This window comes from Antechinus flavipes, chromosome 4 (genome assembly GCF_016432865.1).
Source record: "Antechinus flavipes isolate AdamAnt ecotype Samford, QLD, Australia chromosome 4, AdamAnt_v2, whole genome shotgun sequence".
Classification (NCBI taxonomy): domain Eukaryota; kingdom Metazoa; phylum Chordata; class Mammalia; order Dasyuromorphia; family Dasyuridae; genus Antechinus; species Antechinus flavipes.
The window spans coordinates 48,695,237-48,715,611 of NC_067401.1; the positions used below are offsets into that span (position 1 = coordinate 48,695,237).

Below are 20,375 nucleotides of genomic sequence, written 5' to 3' on the forward strand. Positions count from 1 at the left end.
AATAGTTCTCTTTGTTTCTTGAGAATTATTTACATTATAGGCTTTTCTTTTCTAATTACAGGGTAAAGAAGTTGCAACAGATGTCAGACTACTGCCTCAAGGAACAGTTATTTTTGAAGATATCAGCATTGAACATTTTGATGGAACCGTAACCAAAGTTATTCCAAAAGTACCTAATAAAAATCAGGTAAGCAGTTTTTGCTAATAGGTTTTTCTTTTCTTTTTTTATACACTTTACACACTTTTATACATTTTAAATTCAATAAAATGGTGATTAAAATAGTCACTGTTTCTGTTTACTTACCGGTTACAAGCACAGGAATTGCTAATGTCAGGAGGTTTGAAGGCACTTTATGCCATAGTGTATTGGCTACTTTTCACTCTCAGGTCCTCGGGAAAATTGGGATACTCCAATAAATACCAATTAGTATGAAAATCATAAATCCCTCAAAGAATACCTGGTATTGGCCTAAGTAATACATTTTGCCATAGGGTGAGTGCAAAGGATTGTTGTAATATCCAACTCAGGGCACAGTCTTCTTGCTGGGCCTTGGCAATGGAAAACAGCATGTCTCCAAAATAATTTGATTACATATACATTAATATGTCTCACCATGGCCCCATGAGGTAGGTTGTATAGATAGTATTACAATTTTTTGAATTCAGCAGATTAGGAAAAAGGCTCTGAGAGGTCATGACTTGCCAGTAATTACATAATTAGTAAACATTTGAAGGATTTAAATGCATTCTTTCTAGCTTTTTTCTCACTAATCTTCTACTTATTCTATACTTCTAAAATAGTCTCAGAATTCTGCCTTGGAAAAATGATTTGACTTAATTAACAATACTCTTTTAGGTCAGATTATTTAGAAACTTAAGGGACAGAAGCTCAATTAAAATTTCTTGAGAACAATACCTAGGTATCTGATAAAGTTTTATGATTGTGTTGTGGTTACAGTCCAGAACAGTCAAAATAACAGCATTTTGTTAGAAATAATTTTGTTTTGCATCATTTTTTTTGATTTTTGAAGCAGAAATGATGAAGAGAATTGCAATTTAAAATGTTTTTCTTCTTGTTAGAATGATCCATTGCCTGGACGCATCAAAGTAGATTTTGTGATTCCTAAAGAACTTCCTTTTGGAGACAAAGATACAAAATCCAAGGTGACTCTGCTGGAAGGTGACCATGTTAGGTTTAATATTTCAACAGACCGACGTGACAAATTAGAACGAGCAACCAACATAGAAGTTCTCACCAATACGTTTCAATGCACTAATGAAACCAGAGAAATGGCAAGTTTTGTTTATTCTTAAATTTTCAAGTACTATCTATTTTGCTGTCAAAATAATTCATTGAAATTGTTCATGGTAACATTAAAATTTTGTGTGGGAAATACTTTTGACCTTGAAGCATCTTGTAAATACAGTAGAACCAAAGTTGGGGTTAAATACAAGTTCCTTCTAGCTTTTTAGTTTCTTTTTTCCAGTGCTGGTTCTTGGGTACAAGATTAATTACAATGAAGGTTAGTAAAGTTAAAAATAGTCAAGTTACAGATTTTTATTCAGACATGTCTTAACAGCGCTCCAAATTCCCATGGTAGTCAGTTTTAATTTCTTGATGATTCGGTCATGTAATGGAAACTTTTAAGGAAGTGGCAGGGACTAGATATGATTTCTTTGGTAAAGAGAATTTGTAAAAAAAAATTTCATTTACCAAAGTAAATATTGATCTGTTTTATACTTTATTGTCTTCGTTACTGTAGAACTCTTGAGAGGTTAACTACCATGTTTAGAAATGCTTGAACCCAGTGGTCTTTGAGTTCAAGGCCAAGTCTTTCTCCACTAGATATTTCAGTGGAAAAATTGAAAAATTCAGTGCTTATTCACAAAAAGATCTCTTTTCTAGCCTGTTCTTTGTCTTATATCACTCTGATGATTTCTGCCACTGTCTCCTTCATTCATTGCCCTCTTGGGCAAACCCCTATCTATGAATAAGTCATCCTGCTCTAAACTATCTCCTACAAGATTGTCGCTATCATCCCTACTGTAGCAGCAATATTGGATCACTCTTGTTTGTTGGCTGTTTCCCTACTGTCTACACACATACATATCTCTCCCATTCTTACACAACCTTCACTTGATCCATCCATCCCTGGTAGTTATCATCCTAGATATCTCCTCCCTTTTATGTTAAAACTCCTTAAAAAACCATCAAATTAGATGCCTCTTCTTCCTCTCAGTCTCTTCTTGTGATTTTTCAACCCAGGATTAAGTTGAAATTGCTATCACCAGATTATTAATGATCTCTTAATGGCCAAACCTAATGGATTTTTCTTGAGCCTCATTTTCCTTGATCTCTTTTGTAGTTTTAAAATTATTGATCACCCTCTTCTCCTTGATATTTTCCTCTGCTCTAGGTTTTCATGGCATTGCTCCATCTTAGTTCTTCTCTGTGTGTTCTGCCCTCAAACTTTATTTTCAGAATTTTCATCTAGGTCATTCTCATTAATGAAGAGGGTTGCCTCAAGGTTCTGTCTTGGGCTGTCCTTCTCGTCTGTATTATTTTGCTTGGTGACCTTATTATCTTCTATGTATTTAATTATAATCTCTGTGCTGAATATTCTCAGACTTAATTACTTAGCTCTAACCTCTCACTTGACTTAACAGTTTCATATTTCCATTTATTAGATATCTCAAACTGGATATCCTGTGGGTGTCTTGAATTCAACATTTTCAAAACTGAATTTGTTATCTCTACCCTTCTGAAATTTTTTTATTATTGTTACAGAGTATCACAATTTTTCTAGTTCACAGCCTCCCAAACTTCTTGATACTTTCTTTTCTGGCTTTTTGTGACGTTATCCTCTCCTGAGCGTTCCTTTTCAATCCTTCTTGCCTCATCTTCATCAATGTTATCCTTGCTAACAATGAGGTCCCTTAAGACTCTGTACTATTTCTTTCTCTACTATTTCACTTGATTTTATTAGCTTATGGTTTCAAGTACCATCTCTGTATATGAGTTTAAGATCTACTTATCCAGCGCTCACTGTTGACTTCTATTTTTCCATCTCTGCACTCAATATATCCAAAAGTTTCTACCTTCAAAACTCACTCTTCTCCCTTTCAAACTTCCTCTGTCAGGGTGGTACCACTCTCCCAGGTACTCAGGTTTGCAATCTTGACTTCCTTGTCATCATTTCACTTTCACTCCCCTTTCCATTCCCTCATGTTCAGTCAGCAGTCAAGTCCTGTTTTGTTTTTTGTGTTTTTGTTGTTGTTGTTGTTTGTTTGTTTTTAACAACTTTGCAAAATCTTATACACTCATTTCTCTACTTTGGTCACCGTCCTGGCCTTCATCACCTTATGCAACTTGAAAAGTTGCAGGGGTGTCTACCTTTCCCCATTATCTCCATTAGCTCCTTCTTAATCCTTGGTTTTACTTTGATCCAGTAATACTGACCTCCTTGCTATTCCATGAATATGATGAATCATCTTCTTCCTTGAGCATTTTCAAAGACATCTGTCAGGTTTCAGCTAAAGTCTTAACCTTCTTCAAAAAACATTTTCTAGTCCTCCTTTTTTTGGGGGGAAAGGGGGAGACTTACGGCCTTCCTTCTAAAGTTACTTTCAATTTATCCTTTCTGTAGCTTATTTGTACATATTTGTTTGCCTGTGGTCATCCTCTTAGACTCTGAGCTTCTTGAAAGCAGGAACTTTTTTTTTTGCTATTCTTTGTATCCTTAGTGTTTAGCCCAGTGCCTGGCACAAAGTAGGGGCTTAATAAATATTAAGTTGACTCTCACTATCTTTGTGCATGATATATTTCTTGAGTGTATGTAAAAGAAAAGACAATTGGATTGTAACTAGAGTGCTACAAGTTTAATGAAAATAGATGCTTAAGCCTTTTCTGATAGACAATTAAGCTCTTAAAACTATTAAGATATATACAAATGTTTATTACCAGCTTATGTAATATGCGATTGCCAAAGAGATAACATTTCAAAGAGAAAAACAAAAAAACTGTTAAAAGGGCATTAGACTTTTTCTGTTGAAAGAATTAAAGTTGGGAATGTATATATAGTGCTTTAAATTTTTTCGCTCAGTCATTTTAAATTCACATTTGACTCTACAGAGTTCCTAAATAAAAGGGTACCTCCTCTTTGTTGTTATTCTTTTATATAATTGACATTTGTATAGTACTTAAGTTTACAGAGTGCTTTACATTTACCTTGAAAATTACTAGTAATATTCCCAAGTCCTCATCTTATTGCTAAGAAAATAGGCTCACAGTATGTTAAGTGTCTTATATCTGAACATACAACTAGTAGGTAATAGAAGTTGAATTTTAACTAAAGCTTGTTCTGACTTTAGGATCCAATACTTTCCATTATACTTGATGCTTGCTACCTCATTATTAAACCTCTTGATCACCCTTTCTTTCCTCCTTTACTATCTGATGCAGAGTTGGCCCTTCTCACCAAGAACAACCCTTCTAATTATCTCTTTTATCCTGTCTCCTCTGGCAGGTAGGATGCCTTCAATATTACTTCCTTCACCCACAATTTTAAGTTTCTTCCTATCTATTGGCTTATTCAATGAGATTTCCCTCATTCATAATCCCTGATTTGACCTTCTCATCCCCTTAAGCTGTTGTTCTTTATCTCTCTTTTTGTAAATAAATTGAAAATACTACCTCCATTTTTCATTTCCCAGTCCTTTGTAAGCTGGCCTTATCTCATTACTGAAACTGCTTCTGACAAAATTTATCAATGTTCTCTTAATTGCCAGTATCATAACCTCCCTTTTCTTTTTCTTTAAAAAAAATTTTTTTTTTCGGTTTATACATGTACAAGTATACATTCAATTTTTAAATACATATCCTTATGAATCATGTTGGGAAAGAACAATCAGAACAGAAGAGAGAGACTATGAGAGGGGGGGAAAAAGAAGAAAACGGAATAAAAGTTAACATAGCATGTATGATTTACATTCAATGTCCATAGTTCTCTCTTTGGGTGCAGATAGCATTTTTCATCCAAAGTTGATTGGGATTGCCCTGGATCATTGACAGCTAAGAATCAAGTCTTTCAGAATTGATCATTGGCACAATCTTGCTATTAATGGACAATTTGGTTCTGCTTATTTGGCTCAGCAGCAGTTCATATAAATTTTTCCAGGCCTTTTAAAAATCAGCTTGTTTATCATTTTTAATAGAATAATAATAATAATAATACTTTCATATAACACTACTTATTCAGCCATTCCCCAATTGATGGGCATCTACTCACTTTCCAATTCTTTACATCACGAAAAAAGTTTATACAAACATTTTTGCACATGTGGGTCCTTTTCCCTCCTTTATGATATCTTTGGGATACAAACCCAAGAATTAGCCCCTTTTTCTTGACTGCAGTATCTTTTTTGGAATTCCCTCTCCCAAACAATGTCTCCATTCTTGTTTCTGTGATAATTTTTCTCCTTAGGAAGTCTGACCCTAACAAGTCTATTGTATTTATTTGTTTGTTGTTGCGAGAGAAGGCAGACAGGAATTGCTATCCATGTGAACCCTGACTGGAGCTGTACTCCCTCTAGTCTGTTCGGAGCTCTTTTTTATATCTATCGCCTCATGATTCTTTCTGAGTTTCCCTGGATTTAATATGATCTCTGAATAATTATCTCCCAAGTCTGTATATTCATATATCTACCCTCTCTCCAGAGCTTGAAAATCATGTTGCTTATTAGGCATCATAAGTGTTAGGTGTCTCATAGGTATCTCAAACTCAACATATTCAAAATAAAGCTCATTCTTCCCTCTTGTATCCCCTCCCTCCCAAATGTTGTCTTCTGAACTGTTCATTTCTATTTGAGAACATCACATTTTTCGATTTACAACATTGGATTCATTCTTTTACTCTTCTTTATCCTTCACTATGTGTCAAATCAGTTGCCATATCTTTGTTTAGTTTATTTTCATATTTGGCAGATAAAATTTCCCCTGCTCTCCATTCACATAGCTACCATCCTAGTTAAGGTCTACATTACCTCTTTTATGAACTATTACAAATAATTTCCTAAATTGATATTATTGCCTCAATTCTCTCTCAATTCCAACCCATAGCTTCCAATGTGATATATTCCTAAAGATCTGTTCACATTCCTCTAGCTATTCCTTAGTACATTTAAGACTAGATAGAAAATTTCTCTGCCTTTGAAAGCCCTTAATAAGCAAGCTCCTTTCTATTTTTCTTATTACACATTATTCTTTAGGCTAGCCAAACTGGTATTCTTGCTTTTTTTCCATTTAAGTGTCTTTTGTACAAGTATATTTATATATTATTTGTATTGTATACTTGACATGTACTTTCTCATGTTAGCCTGTTATAATCTTTAGTTTGCTTCAAAGTTCACCACCAAAACTATAGCCTATATGAAGTCTTTCCTGAAACTTTCCTCTCTGGCCCCCCAGTTGTCAGTCCTTACCAAAATTACCTTGCATTTTGTTTTTATTTTTTGTCCTTATGTCTTCTGACAGAAATAGGACAGTGGCTTTATTTTGTTTATATAGGACTGGCATATAATAGGAATTAAATGCTTATTGATTGAATCGCCTCCTGGTACTGATTTGTGTGTTTCTGTTCTAGGGTGTAATTGCTGCCATGAGAGATGGTTTTGGGTTTATTAAGTGTGTGGATCGTGATGCCCGCATGTTCTTTCACTTCAGTGAAATTCTGGATGGAAACCAGCTCCATATTTCAGATGAAGTAGAGTTTACTGTGGTTCCTGTGAGTAATACATTTTTTGAGAAAATATGAGTATTGGTCTTTTTTAATCTGCCTTTAAAAGTTTTATTTAAAATGAGCCAAAAAAACCTTTCTTGTTTTGTAGGATATGCTGTCTGCCCAAAGAAATCATGCTATTCGGATTAAAAAGCTTCCTAAGGGCACTGTTTCATTCCACACCCATTCAGATCACCGCTTTGTTGGCACTGTAGAGAAAGAAGCCACTTTTGCCAATCCCAAAACCACTAGTCCAAATAAAGGCAAAGAAAAGGTAACTCTCCACATTTGGATAAACTGTTTTTTGTAAATATAAAGAGAAGATATAAAGATGCACATCTTTTCAAAATAATGTCATGTTAAGCAAAACAAAAAAACGTAGTATGATACTACCTAATTTGAATACTTTATTCTTAGTATTTTTTATCAGAATCCATGAAGTAATTTTTAGGGGAAATTTTTTCTTTTTTCCTTAATAGGTGAAATTAGTGCTAGAGAACAGCAAAAGGAATTTGACACTTAAAAAAATTTTTTTTTGATTAATAACTTCTTAGTTTCAAAATACATGCAAAAGTAATTTTCAACATCCACTCTTGCAAAACTTTGTGTTCCAAACTTTTTTCCCTCATTTCTCTCCTCTCCCCTTCCCATAGACATAGGTTGAACATGTAATTCTTCTAAATCTATTTCTATATTTATCATGTTGAACAAGAAAAATTGGATCAAAAAGAAAAAAGTAAACAACAAAAACAACAAACAAGGTGAAAATACTATGTTGTGATCCACATTCAGTCCCCATATCACTCTTTCTGGATGCAGATGGATCTGTCCAGCACAAGTCTTTTAGAATTGGCTTGAATGACCTGATTATTGAGAAAAACCACATTCATCAGAGTTAATCATGTAATCTTGCTACTCTTGGGTACAATGATCTCTTGGTTCTACTCATTTCACTTAGCATCAGTTCATGCAAATCTCTCCAGGCATCTGTGATATCATCCTGCTTGACTGTTGCTTATAAAAAATAATATTCCATAACATTCATTTATTAAAACTTATTCAGCCATCCCCAACTGATGGGCATCCACTTAGTTTCCAGTTCCTTGCCACTACAAAAAGGACTGCTACAATCATTTTTGCATTTGACACATTTACTTTTGAAGTTTCTGAATTATCTATTCTTTGGGAGAGATGAGATTAAATGTTATACATTATTATGCATATTATAAATATTATTTTAAAAATTACAAAGCAGAGTATGTTTACTATTTTGCTTAGATTGCCTCGGTAATAGAAGACTGTTGAGTAAGTGGGTAGTACAACAAGTAATTGCTGTTGGTCAGAGGAGAGACCTTCCCTTTTTTTTGTTAGTATCCTAAGCTATATAAATGTTACTTATCCACAAAAGACATATTTTAGCATTGCCTTTTGGCCTTAGATGTTATCCCTGGGATCTTACAATATGGCAACAGAGCTCTGATATATTCTGCCTAGCAGTAAAGATGTTGAATATAGGCTGCTGTACAAGCACCATCCCAGTTAAGAAGGGAAAGAGACTTTTCAACCTACAGTCAGGAGTTTTAAGTGATGGATATTTTGTGGTGATCTGTTAAAGGAAGTATAAAATGGGTCTCAGTTCTTTGTGGGGACTCCTTCCTTATTGATGCTAAAATGGCAGAAACAGGAGGACATAATACTAAAGATCATGCAGTTTTAAAATTATCTTCAAATAGTGTTCTGGTAATTTTTCAAGATAGTTCAGTCAATGTGTGTGTATCTTGGTTTTGATTTGTATCTTGCCGCTGGACTCAGATTACTCTGAAGGGAAAGGTGAGGTAGGTAACCTTGCATAGCATCCCTCACTTAAATCTACCTATTATGGTTCACATCATGGTGTCATTCCCCTGATGTCATGGTCCCAAGAGTTGGCAGAGAAAGGGTGAAAAATGTGTTGGTAAAAAGTCTTGGGACTTATCAGAGGAGTAAATGATAAACCAAAGGCTTGTAAACTATTCAGATACTTCATTCCTGTATATTATGAATATCTCAGGAAGATTCTAGATATTGCAAGTGTCAAACATCATTTATTCACTGTTAGAATCTTTACAAACTATTAAGTCATTAGAGTTGATAGAGACAATAATTATCTAATTTAGCATGGTTCAGTATGATTGATCTGATCTTATAAGATGTTATGGGCCAGAAGAAATAAGGTACTAAGTGGAACTGAGAAACAATGCTTGTGTTCACACCTTTACTCATTGGAGTTCACACGCTTGGGAGATTTCAGGTTTAGTATGAGATATCCGAATTCACACCTCCCTTGAAGCTCTTAGGGCCAGAGAGCACTCTGGGAGAAACCCATAATTCCACTCTCTCAGAGGAGATCATATATAAGAAGGAGACAGAGGCTCTCTCGGGAAGTTCAGCTGAATCAGATTGAGAGGGGAGCGTCAGGTGAGTTCAGCCAGAAGCCCTCTCTCTCGGAGGCAAGAAAGATTCATTCCAACTTTTACCTTGGTGCTGGCTGAAGGCTGAAGAAAGCAGAAGCAGAAGCCAAGGACAAAGCTGCAAGAGCTCTTAGAACCAAGGAGAAAGATAGGCCTCTAAGAAAAACTAACTGGGCTATTTTGGAAGGAGAAAATAAAACATTTGCATTTTATCAGCTGGCTGCATTTTGGGTGATTATTACTTTTAACTTGATACTAAGACTGCCTCCAGAAAACCTCCCCAAGAAACTTATATTAAAGAAGAACACCACAATTCACCTCCTGTTTGTCCCCATTGGCCCCGCTCCCAAAAAAAGTAGATTCTCAGTGAAAGAATTTATTTCTGAATGTCAGAATTATCTTTCAACTAATTAAGCCAGAAATTCAGATCACTGTCAAATTTGAATAAAAATGAAGATACTATGTGCAATAATAGTAGCCCTGGTGTAACTTATTTAAACAAGGTTTTTATCCTAGAAAATGGGTAAAGGACTTTGATTTGGTCATCTTTTTTAAAGATAAGTTGTATGGATATTTGTCACTAGCCAAAAGAATACTGAAACACATAAGCCATTAATGTCAGACCTTATGAAAGTGTATGGCATTATCAATTTAGAATATAAATTCATTTGCTGAACACTTTTAGGAAGATGTTGGAAAAATAAACCAAGAAGTAGAACAATAAAACTATAAAGTATTTGGTGTGAGATGCAGTTGTCCCATATTTTCCCACAAAGAATTTACCGGTAAAATTGTAAGATCAGCAAATAGACAAATAGACAGCATTTCTACATTGACCATAGAAGCTCTTCTCTTGCGTTGTCAATACATGGTCTGTGCCTGACAAGAGCCAAGCATCCAACAGAGACATGTGATCCTTAAAAGGTTTTGCCAGTATAAGAACATCCTATGCACTCTTTAAATGGAAACACGATTTTATTGAGAAAGAGATTTGACAAATTTTTTTACAGACAACATTTAGATGTGGATTACTGCAGAGTCATCATCTTAGTGAGAGTCACTGCTCGGTCTACGACACAAGGAATATAAAGAGCCCAATGTTCTTTAGCATGGCAATGTAGATAGTTGAAGAGCTGGGCCCAGAATTTAAGAATAGTTGGATTGTTTTTAAGAAGTTGAATATCAGGGGCAGCTAGGTGGCACAGTGGATAGAGCACCAGTCCTAAAGTCAGGAGGACCTGAGTTCAAATGTGGTCTCAGATACTTAATACTTCTTAGTTGTGTGACCCTGAGCAAGTCACTTAACCCCAATTGCGTTGTATATCAGAGTACTGCATCAACTTGCCATCCAACTTGTGAACTTTAATTTCCAAGATCTTATGGATACTGACAGCATCTTTGAAAAGCACAAGTTCGATTTCCCCTTGATATTCCCATGACAGAATCTGTTTGAATTGCGTAATCTACAGTTTTTCTAAAACAAGACAGGTATTCAGTAAAGACTTTTACTCATATCTTGGCTTCTATCGTTATGCTGGGTTTTGTTCATATTGATTTTGGAGCCCTCAGTTCTCAATGTTGCCATATTTATTCATATTCTCCATGGAAGTAGGGCTGTTGGCAGGGACAAGTGACATGGAGAGGGAGTCGCAGTGGCGGGACTTTGGATTTAAATGAAGCTGGATTGAAAATGGTAGAAGAACCACTTTTTTAATATCGCTCTCCTGGTTTGCTATATAGCTGTCAATCCTAGAATACCATGATTTCAGAAGAATCAAAACTGGAAGTGTTCCAAAGAACATGGGAAAATGAATGAGGAAGATAATAATTATATATTTTAGTATCCTACCAAGAATAATTTGTAGAATCACAGAATGGAAAGAATCTCAGTTTTGAAAAGGATACCAGTGATCATCTATTCTATTCTCAAAGCAGAATTTTTTTTTTAATTTTATTTTTTTGCTGAGGTAATTGGGGTTAAGTGACTTGCTCAGGCTCACACAGGTAGGAAGTGTAAAGTGTCGGAGGTCAGATTTGACCTCAGGTCCTCCTGACTTCAGGGCTGGTGCTCTATCTACTACCTAGCTGCCCCCTTTCTCAAAGCAGAATCTTTACTACCATGTGATACTGTGAGCTAAATTATCTTGTAATCCTTTAAAATTTTTGAATACTGTCTAGCCATGCTTCTTTCCTCCCTCCCCATGTTGTATTAATGATGTTCATTTGTGGGGGGACTCTATTTTGCATTTAACCCAATTCCATGTTATATAATTTGTTTCTATGTTTTTAGATTGTCAGACTCTTGCAATTTTGTGTGTGTTCTGTGTCTTTATCCAAGTTGCTGTTATAAATGTTAAAAGCACAGCAACATACATACTTTTCTAGGGTACTGTCCTGGAGACCTATTTCCAAGGTGATATTGAACTAGTAATTACTCTTTGGATCCATTTATCCAGTTCTAAGCAACACCATGAGAATTACAAGAAAGACTTGATTAAATGCTTTGTTAAAATCTAGGTAAACTAACATTCCCTTGTTTCCCATATTAGGGACCCCATTTTTAAAAATGAAGGCATGCCTGGTATGACATTATTAATTGCCTTTTTTTAATCATTGCTCTTTTTTCTAGATGTTCACTTATCCCTTTAATGATACATTTTGGAATTTTACTGAGGAGTATTATGCCTTCTAGAGCTATAAACAATATATTTGGATGTGAGAACTAGCATTCTTAGGGACATGTATTTACAGAAAAGGAAATGGGCCAACTAGGTAGCAAGAATAAGGGAGAAGAGATGGGCTAACTATACTGATAGCAATAAAAATACTAAATGACCTTTAAAAAAGGTTTTACTCTGGTATTCTTTATGGAGCTCTTTTAAAAGCACATGAACTACAATTGCATAGGATGAGAAGGCATGGATGGGTTATCATTTGTACTGGTAGGTACCATATTTATGTGACTGATAATTATGAAGTGTTAATTTGAAAATGTCTTAGTATTTATGTTTTAAACTACTAAAATATGTGCCACAGTGCCTACCCACAATGCCTTGTAAACGATTAGTTTCAAATATTTCATGGGGAAAATATTACTTGAACTAGGCCTTGAAGAATGCTAATCAGTAGATGAAGGGGATGGAAAGGGATTTCCACTTTGGGGGTGACAAGGGTGAGCATGTTGTTATTGTTTTGTTTTTAAAATATTTTTTCCTAAATAGCAAAATGTGAGAGAATGTTCTGTTACTGAAAAAACTCCATTAATATTTGTTAAGCCTGTTTTTAGACAAGACCTGTCTTATCCAGATGAATGCCAACAGTCTTTTAAAGAACTCTAAAAATCTAGAGCCAAGCTTCTTATTTTCTTATAGCCCATCACTAATTTTTTCCCCGTTAGTATCTTGCAAATCTCACCATGGTACTTTTTTTGGTTTTAGGAGGCTGAAGATGGAATTATTGTGTATGATGACTGTGGGGTGAAACTGACCATTGCATATCAAGCCAAGGATCTGGAAGGCTCCACTCCTCCTCAGATAGGAGATAAGGCAAAGACATCTTTACTATTTTAAGGGATGACTGTTTAAACATGTTAGAAGAATGTTGTTGGTGTTTTAATCATGTCTTATTACTCACGAAGCATTACAAAAGTAAAAAGGCTTCTCTTTTTTGTAGCTCTAAATTTTCATTTGGCTTTGTTGTAAAAGGAAAAGAAAAACTATACATACACACATACATATATGTATATGTGTGTATAATATATATATATATAAATCTCCCAAGCTTTTAACAAATGGCTGGCAAATGATGCCATCTTACAAAATAGTTAAGTGAATATGACTGATCTGGGCCTTGCCTTGAGTGGAATGGCAATTCCATCAGGAAATCACCAAATAAAGGAAGAGGCTACAGAGATACCCCTCTCTAAGTGTGAAGGCAGCTGGAGTTAAAGTTCTGGCTTTTAGAAAGAAATAAGCAGAGAGGGAAGATTGATTTCAAAGTGACAGTCATTTAGTGGCAAGATTTCATTCAAGTAGAGAGAACTGGTTTTCTTCCAATCAAATACAATCAAATTACCAGTTCAGCTTCAAAATAAGAAACTGAGCCAAGTGCTAGGCGAGAGCCACACCATAACTTGCTAACTATAAGTTTATCCCTCTCCAAGAGTAGCCATTCATCTGCCTGTCATGCACAAGTTTTATTTGGTTTGTTTGTCCCTACTTTCATGAACTTTACTATTGAACTGTATTCTTGACAGTATAGTGGAATAAGCTCCTGAATTGAAAGTTTTTCTTAGAGGACACTTAGTGTTCTTGGTCTCCAGGAAGAAGTAACAGAACTGTTATATGGAAGTAAAGAATTAAAAGGGTCTTTTTGTATTCTGAAGCACAGAGATTTTGAATGATGCTCAAGGTACTCAGAAGGGGTAGGCCTAGTGATGATCATAAATCACATCAAGTACCATCAGAGAGAGGAAATCATGTTGTGGGGAAAAACTAAAGGATTATGCTTTAGGAGAAACAAGAATTAATTTTTGAAAGAAATTTCCTTGACAACGCAGTGGCAGAAGAGCGAACACAACCTTTGGAACCTGCAAAAGGATCTCAACTTTGTGTTGAGGTGACTTGGATATGTCCAAAGTGGTTCATTATTCATGAACATCCTTGTTTTTCATAGGTTGAATTTAGTGTAAGTGAAACAAAGAGGACTGGTCAGCAGACAGCAACTTGTGTCCGACTTTTAGGTCGTAACTCCAATGCCAAGAGGCTCTTGGGTTATGTGGCAACCCTGAAGGATAATTTTGGATTTATTGAAACAGCCAATCATGATAAGGAAATCTTTTTCCATTACAGGTAAATAATTCCTTTTATTTATGTTAGAACTTAAAGGGACTTCAGGGATTATCTGGTTCTCCTTGTCTGATTCTTTGCCTTGGAATAAGAATCACATTTCATATCAAATGCTTCATTAATTTAAGGACTATGTAAATGTCAGCAGTCTTATTGAGTTAGGTACTGGCTTCTGTGGACCTTGGAAGGTGCTGCATTCCAGTAAATGTTGTCTTCTCCTACAAGGGATGTTTATGGTTGATACTAATTCAGAACATTGTTTGCTCCCCCAATAGTGAGTTCTCTGGTGATGTCGATAGCCTGGAACTGGGGGACATGGTCGAATACAGCTTGTCAAAAGGCAAAGGCAACAAAGTCAGTGCGGAAAAGGTGAACAAAACACACTCAGGTAATGATTCTATGACTGTAACTCAACTATTAGTTTTGGTAGATTCAGAAGGCAAATAAACACCATGGCTTGGGGGAAACTTGTAAGATTTTGTTCAATCCACCCAACCCATCTTAGCGAGGGAAAGCTTTTAACAGGAAATTACAGTTTTAGCTTCATGGTTATTCCTGTAATATTCCTTACTGACCCAGGAAGTAACTTTGCTGGAACATAAGGTCCTTTCATCTCACTATTGGTATTCCTTTTCATGCAAGCTCTTTTAACAGAGCAAAGTTGTTTATCTACTAAAAAGCCTTTTACTTTGTTATTTGATAAAATACAGAAATTAAATTACCTTTAGACTGTGGAGAGCAAAAAAAGTTGTTTTTAAAAATATGTGCTTGACTGGCAAACCTGGAATTTTATCACAAAGGGAACTCCGTCTGACAGGAAAGGTCTATGCAACTTTTGCATTTCTGCTACCTATTTGATTTGGTCTTTAGATAAGTGTTCCAGGGGCATTGAGTGGTATAATGCCTTAGCCTTGGTGTCCCACATCTTGTATATACCTTGGAAGCAAAGTCTTTATTTTTTTAAAAATATTTTATTTTATTTTATTTAATAATAACTTTATATTGACAGAATCCATGCCAGGGTATTTTTTTTATAACATTATCCCTTGCACTCGTTTCTGTTCCGATTTTTCCACCCCCTCCCCTAGATGGCAAGCAGTCCTATATATGTTAGATATGTTGCAGTATATCCTAGATACAATATATGTTTGCAGAACTGAACAGTTCTCTTGTTGCACAGGGAGAATTGGATTCAGAAGGTAAAAGTAACCTGGGAAGAAAAACAAAAATGCAGATAGTTCGTATTCATTTACCAGTGTTCTTTCTTTGTTCTTCTCTCCATCATTTGTCAATTGAAGTTCAGTTAGGTCTCTTTGTGGAAGCAAAGTCTTTATGACTCCACTCCAACACTTGGTGCTTCTAGATGCATTTATAAGAAGTAACCTTCTCTTCCTTCACCTGCTGCCCTTAATTCCTTTGTCTCTTGATAAAATCTATTAAAGAAATGCCAAATACTGTTATTCTTAAGGGTGATTGTCAAAAATTAGTAAAAGCTGTACTTGGAATACTTTCTGGGTACCTTATTCTTATGCAAAAGCAATAACATTACTGTTCTCTCTACATTAGATTAATTTTTTATCTATCAATTGGATTAGATCTATACGAAAGATTAAGATCACTTTTGCAATTGTCTCGATTTTGAAGCAGTCAAATTAGGATTAGAACTTTGTGTCTCAAAACTTCCTTTTCCAAATAAAGCTTATTGCTCTTGGTTGATATCTGTTCCCATATTTAACAACTGCAGTAAATCTGTGGAGCTTTTTGATCTGATAGGAACTAATTTTTTTATAGTTAATGGCACGACTGAGGAAGCTGATCCAACCATCTACTCGGGTAAAGTCATCCGCCCCCTGAGGAGTGTGGATCCAACCCAGACTGAATACCAAGGCATGATTGAGATCGTGGAGGAGGGTAAGGGCTTCCCTGCTTGCATTCCTCATATGAGTGGTTGCAAGTTTTAAAATATTAGCTAGTGTATGTTTATTGCAGCCATCTCAGATTACTTCATGTGCTGAACTGAAGAGAACAAGGGAATTGATGCCTTATATAATCTTGCTACTCTGAAATGAAAGATCAGAACAAATTAGAATCTGAGTTATCTTTGATACATTGCATTTATTCGTTATACTTGTCATTTCCCTAGTGACAAACACAAGCAAAAATACTTCTGTCTGGTTAGACCTTTGCTTTCTTTCTGGAGGAAGATGGGGCTGTTTTTTGGCATTCTTGTTTTCTCGGCTGATTTTTCCCAATTCTCAGAATTCAGCTTCTTTTTAGTCACCTTTTAATAGTAACTTTATATACACTCTTTGTCCTGCTTACCTGCCACTTCATATGCATCTTTACACAATTCTCTTCACTGGTACAATAATATTCCTTCACATTCGTAGAGGTTATTTTTTTTGTTGTTGTTGTTTTGTTTTGTTTTGTTTTGTTTTGTTTTTTGGCTTATTTTCCATTTGGTGGATGAACAGCCACCTTATTTTCATTCTTTGCTTCTGTGAATGTTTTTAATAAACATTGCCTCTTTTTCTATCTTGTACTAAAATTTCTCAATCAAAGACTGAATTGTCAGTCACTTTGTTGCTTAACTACTTTATAATTAGAAATGTAAGTTAATTCGACCCCTACCGATTCCAGCAACAGTGCATTTGTGTGCCTGTATTCCTACTGCCCCTTCAGTATCATTTGTTCCTGTCTTGTTACAAGGGGTAAGGTGAGATGGTGGAACTATTCTGTATTTCTCTTACTTTTAGTGACCCAGAGCATAGTTTCACGTCGTCTATTATATAGTTTGAAAATCTTTTTGAAACTGCTTGTTTATATACATTAATTGCCTTACCTGTTGATGTAGTATATTATCTTTTTTTTTTTTTTTAATCTTTCTTATTCCATCTTTGGTTAAGGATTCTCCTATTTTAAAAAGTTATTTCAAGTTGTGAGTAGACTGTTACAAACTGGAACGGGGGGACATGGTCGAATACAGCTTGTAAAAAGGCAAAGGCAACATGAACACATGAACAAAAGTTAGTGCCACATTACAATAAGTGATACTTCATGATTTATGTATGTAGTAATTAGAAGCAATTCACATAATTTTTATTTTTATACTTATGTCATATTTTCATAATTTTTCTGTTATCTTTAAGTAGCCTCAATGTTGACAGTCTTTGTTGATGGCATAAATATGTTCTGGTATCATGTTATGACAAAATTAAGGTTCTTTATTCTTAATCTCAGCAGACTTAATTCCTTGTGTGTCCTCCCCCTTCCCCTACTTCAGAACTGAGGATCTTCAGTTCACCTTAATTTTCTTCCATTTGGATCCATTCATGCCATCTGACATCTTCAGCAGTACAGGCCTCTGCTCCCATCCAAGAACCTGAGGTGACAGGATCTCTAAAATGAGGCAGTGGTTTACAAGTAGCCTTGTACATATGGGCTGCCAAGGAGTCCGAGCCTACTTCCACCTCTCTAAGTGAATGATTGTCTCCATGTGTTGTTTTTCCATTAGGAGAGTTTTAAAGAATAAAATTACTGCAAACTGGTAGAGAAGTGGACAAGGGGTGATGGATGCCTTAAATGGCAGAGGGAGATGGATAGTTGAACATAACTATCCAATGAACTAATAATACCAAATAGTCTCCCTTTTTTTTTTTCTGATTTGATATCTATACACACACATGTTTATTTAGGTTGTTTCTGGCTATGTTTTTCCATCAGACTGAATTTTTCATCAGACAGAATTATAATATTGAAAAGGGACTCCAAGATTTTCTCAATCTCAGGCTAAACAGTGCAGAACAGAAAACTATTTAAGTACACAAAACTTTGTTTCCTTCAGTTTAGCCTAACATATTCCTGTTTTCTTTCATTTTTGTACAAACCCCAGAAAAAGTACACAGGGAGATTTTTTCCCTTGTGCGTGCACTCACCCTGCTTAGCAAGACTTTCTAAGGTATAATAGTAATAAAAGAAGTTTACCTTTGTTAGTAAAATGCTGGCAATTTTCAATTCTGCTTATATTTTTAGCAGGGTTTAACATTTTGGTTTAAATAGCTTTACTGTGTGAAATTCTAAAGGTATTTTTTTGTTTTGTTTTTTGCTGAGGCAATTGGGGTTAAGTGACTTACCAAGGGTCAATCAGCTAGGCAGTATTAAGTGTCTGAAGCCAGATTTGAACTCAGCTTCTTCTGACTTCAGGGCTGCTGCTCTATCCACTGCACCACCTAGCTGCCCCAATTCTAAAGATTCTTTTAAATTTATTATTTAGAAAACATAGGTCTTATGAATATGCTTAAAGTTACAGCATTGTTAACAAGTGAAAAAATTCTGAATTTCTCTCCTAGGGGACATGAAAGGTGAGGTCTATCCATTTGGCATTATCGGGATGGCTAACAAAGGGGATTGCCTTCAGAAGGGGGAAAGTGTCAAATTCCAGTTGTGTGTCCTGGGTCAGAATGCACAAACAATGGCCTATAACATCACACCCCTGCGCCGGGCCACTGTGGAGTGTGTGAAGGATCAGGTAAAATATAAATTCCAATCCTGATCTGATGTATTTTGAAATATTTTATTTGCCAGATAGTAGATGTTTTTCACTGTATTAATTAAACTATGGTCTCTTACTCTGGGTCTCCGTTTCATGAGACCTTTGCTGGCCTGAGATTATGTTCTTATGTGATGTGCTTTTTGTTTCAGTTTGGCTTCATTAACTATGAGGTGGGAGATAGCAAGAAACTCTTTTTCCATGTGAAGGAAGTTCAGGATGGCATTGAGCTACAGGCTGGAGATGAGGTGGAATTCTCAGTGATTCTTAATCAGCGTACTGGCAAGTGCAGTGCCTGTAATGTCTGGCGAGTCTGGTGAGTGTCTCCTTTGATTAGGTCTTTACATTCAGTTAACACTTATTAACTTCTACTGTGTACAAGGCAATGTGTTTAGTATTAGAAATCCATAACCAGAAAAATCCTCAAATAGCTTACATAATATTGACAGAGACATTATGTACCAATGGAAATGTATTCAAGATGAATACAAAATATAGTTAGGGTTCTTAGCATTTGGGAGATTAGAAAAGGCTTGGTGTATTAAGAGCATGCTTGAGCTACGTATTGAAGGAAAAGCAGGCAAGACCAACCATGCAAAAGGAATCAATGAAGAGAGAGAGAGAGAAAACCTTAGTATACTGAGGGAAAGTAACGTGTAATGGATTAGAAAAATAAGCTAGGACTAAGATGTGAAGAGCTTAAAATGCTAGACAAATTAAGTGCCTACTATAGTTGGCTAAATGGTATCATGTCTATTAACACAGCCTAGAGTCAAAAATATCTGAATTTAAATTTGTCCTCAGACATTAGTTTTGTAACTCTGGTTAACCTGTTTGCCTCAGTTTCCTCATCTTTAAAATGAGAATAATAGAAACACCTATTTCCTAGGGTTGTTAGAAGGCTCAAATGATAGAGTTGGGTTAGGGTTAGGGTTAGAGTCTGGTTAGGGTTAAGGTTAGAGTTGGGAGGCATTTAGGGTTAGGGTTAGGGTTAGAGTCAGGAGTCGGGAGGCAGCGCGCATTTAGGGTTAGGGTTAGAGTCGGGTTAGGGTTAGGGTTAAAGTGCTGTATAAATATTAACTATTATTTATTATACCGCACTATGCACATGTTGGCATACAAAGAAAGGCAAAGAAAATCACTGCCATCAAGGTGTTCTCAATCTGATGGGGGAAATAATATGCAAATAAGTATGTATGCATGTACACATGTACAGAAATAAATTTGAGATGAGCACAAGCATTAAAAGGAGCATAAGAGAGGCTTCTTCCAGAAGAGAGCATTTTAGTTGAGACTTGAAGAAAGCTTTGGGGGGAAGGAGATGGAGATGGAGGGCCTTCTACGTGTGTTATTGGATTGGAGTATGTAGAAGAGAGTACAGTGTCAGAAGACTAGAAAGGTAAATATGAATAAAAGCTTATTTCATATTGAATCTGACAAGAAGTCAATATGTTATTAGGAGAGTGACATGGTCAGACCTCTGCTCAGTGAAAATCTCTATGGCAACTAGTAAAGGAAGCATAGGGGGAACAAGGGGTGCGCACTGTGTAAATAGAGGGGGCTGATGGGAGGGTGTGGTAGAATTAGAAGTGGTAAGAAACAGGCAATTGGCTAAGCTAGATGAGCCGATAGTGAACAATGTAGGATAATACTTAGGTTATGAATCTGAGAAACTGGGAAAATAGTGATGTCCTCAAGAAATAGGTGAGTTTGGGAGGTTAGGTTTAAGGTCAAAGTGGAAGACCATGTCATT

At 35.7% G+C, this 20,375-nt stretch overlaps 1 protein-coding gene across 4 annotated transcripts in view; it reads left to right on the forward strand.

Annotated features, from left to right (window-relative positions):
• CSDE1 (cold shock domain containing E1) overlaps positions 1 to 20,375 on the forward strand; it is a 54,856-nt gene that overhangs the window by 30,837 nt on the left and 3,644 nt on the right. For all 4 annotated transcript variants that reach the window (XM_051992947.1, XM_051992948.1, XM_051992949.1 and 1 more), the window contains 10 exons: positions 62 to 187; positions 1,081 to 1,293; positions 6,642 to 6,782; positions 6,886 to 7,050; positions 12,664 to 12,771; positions 13,901 to 14,076; positions 14,349 to 14,461; positions 15,865 to 15,984; positions 18,423 to 18,601; positions 18,775 to 18,938. In XM_051992947.1, the coding sequence (XP_051848907.1) occupies positions 62 to 187; positions 1,081 to 1,293; positions 6,642 to 6,782; positions 6,886 to 7,050; positions 12,664 to 12,771; positions 13,901 to 14,076; positions 14,349 to 14,461; positions 15,865 to 15,984; positions 18,423 to 18,601; positions 18,775 to 18,938 (1,505 nt within the window). The remainder of the gene's footprint in view (positions 1 to 61; positions 188 to 1,080; positions 1,294 to 6,641; positions 6,783 to 6,885; positions 7,051 to 12,663; positions 12,772 to 13,900; positions 14,077 to 14,348; positions 14,462 to 15,864; positions 15,985 to 18,422; positions 18,602 to 18,774; positions 18,939 to 20,375) is intronic.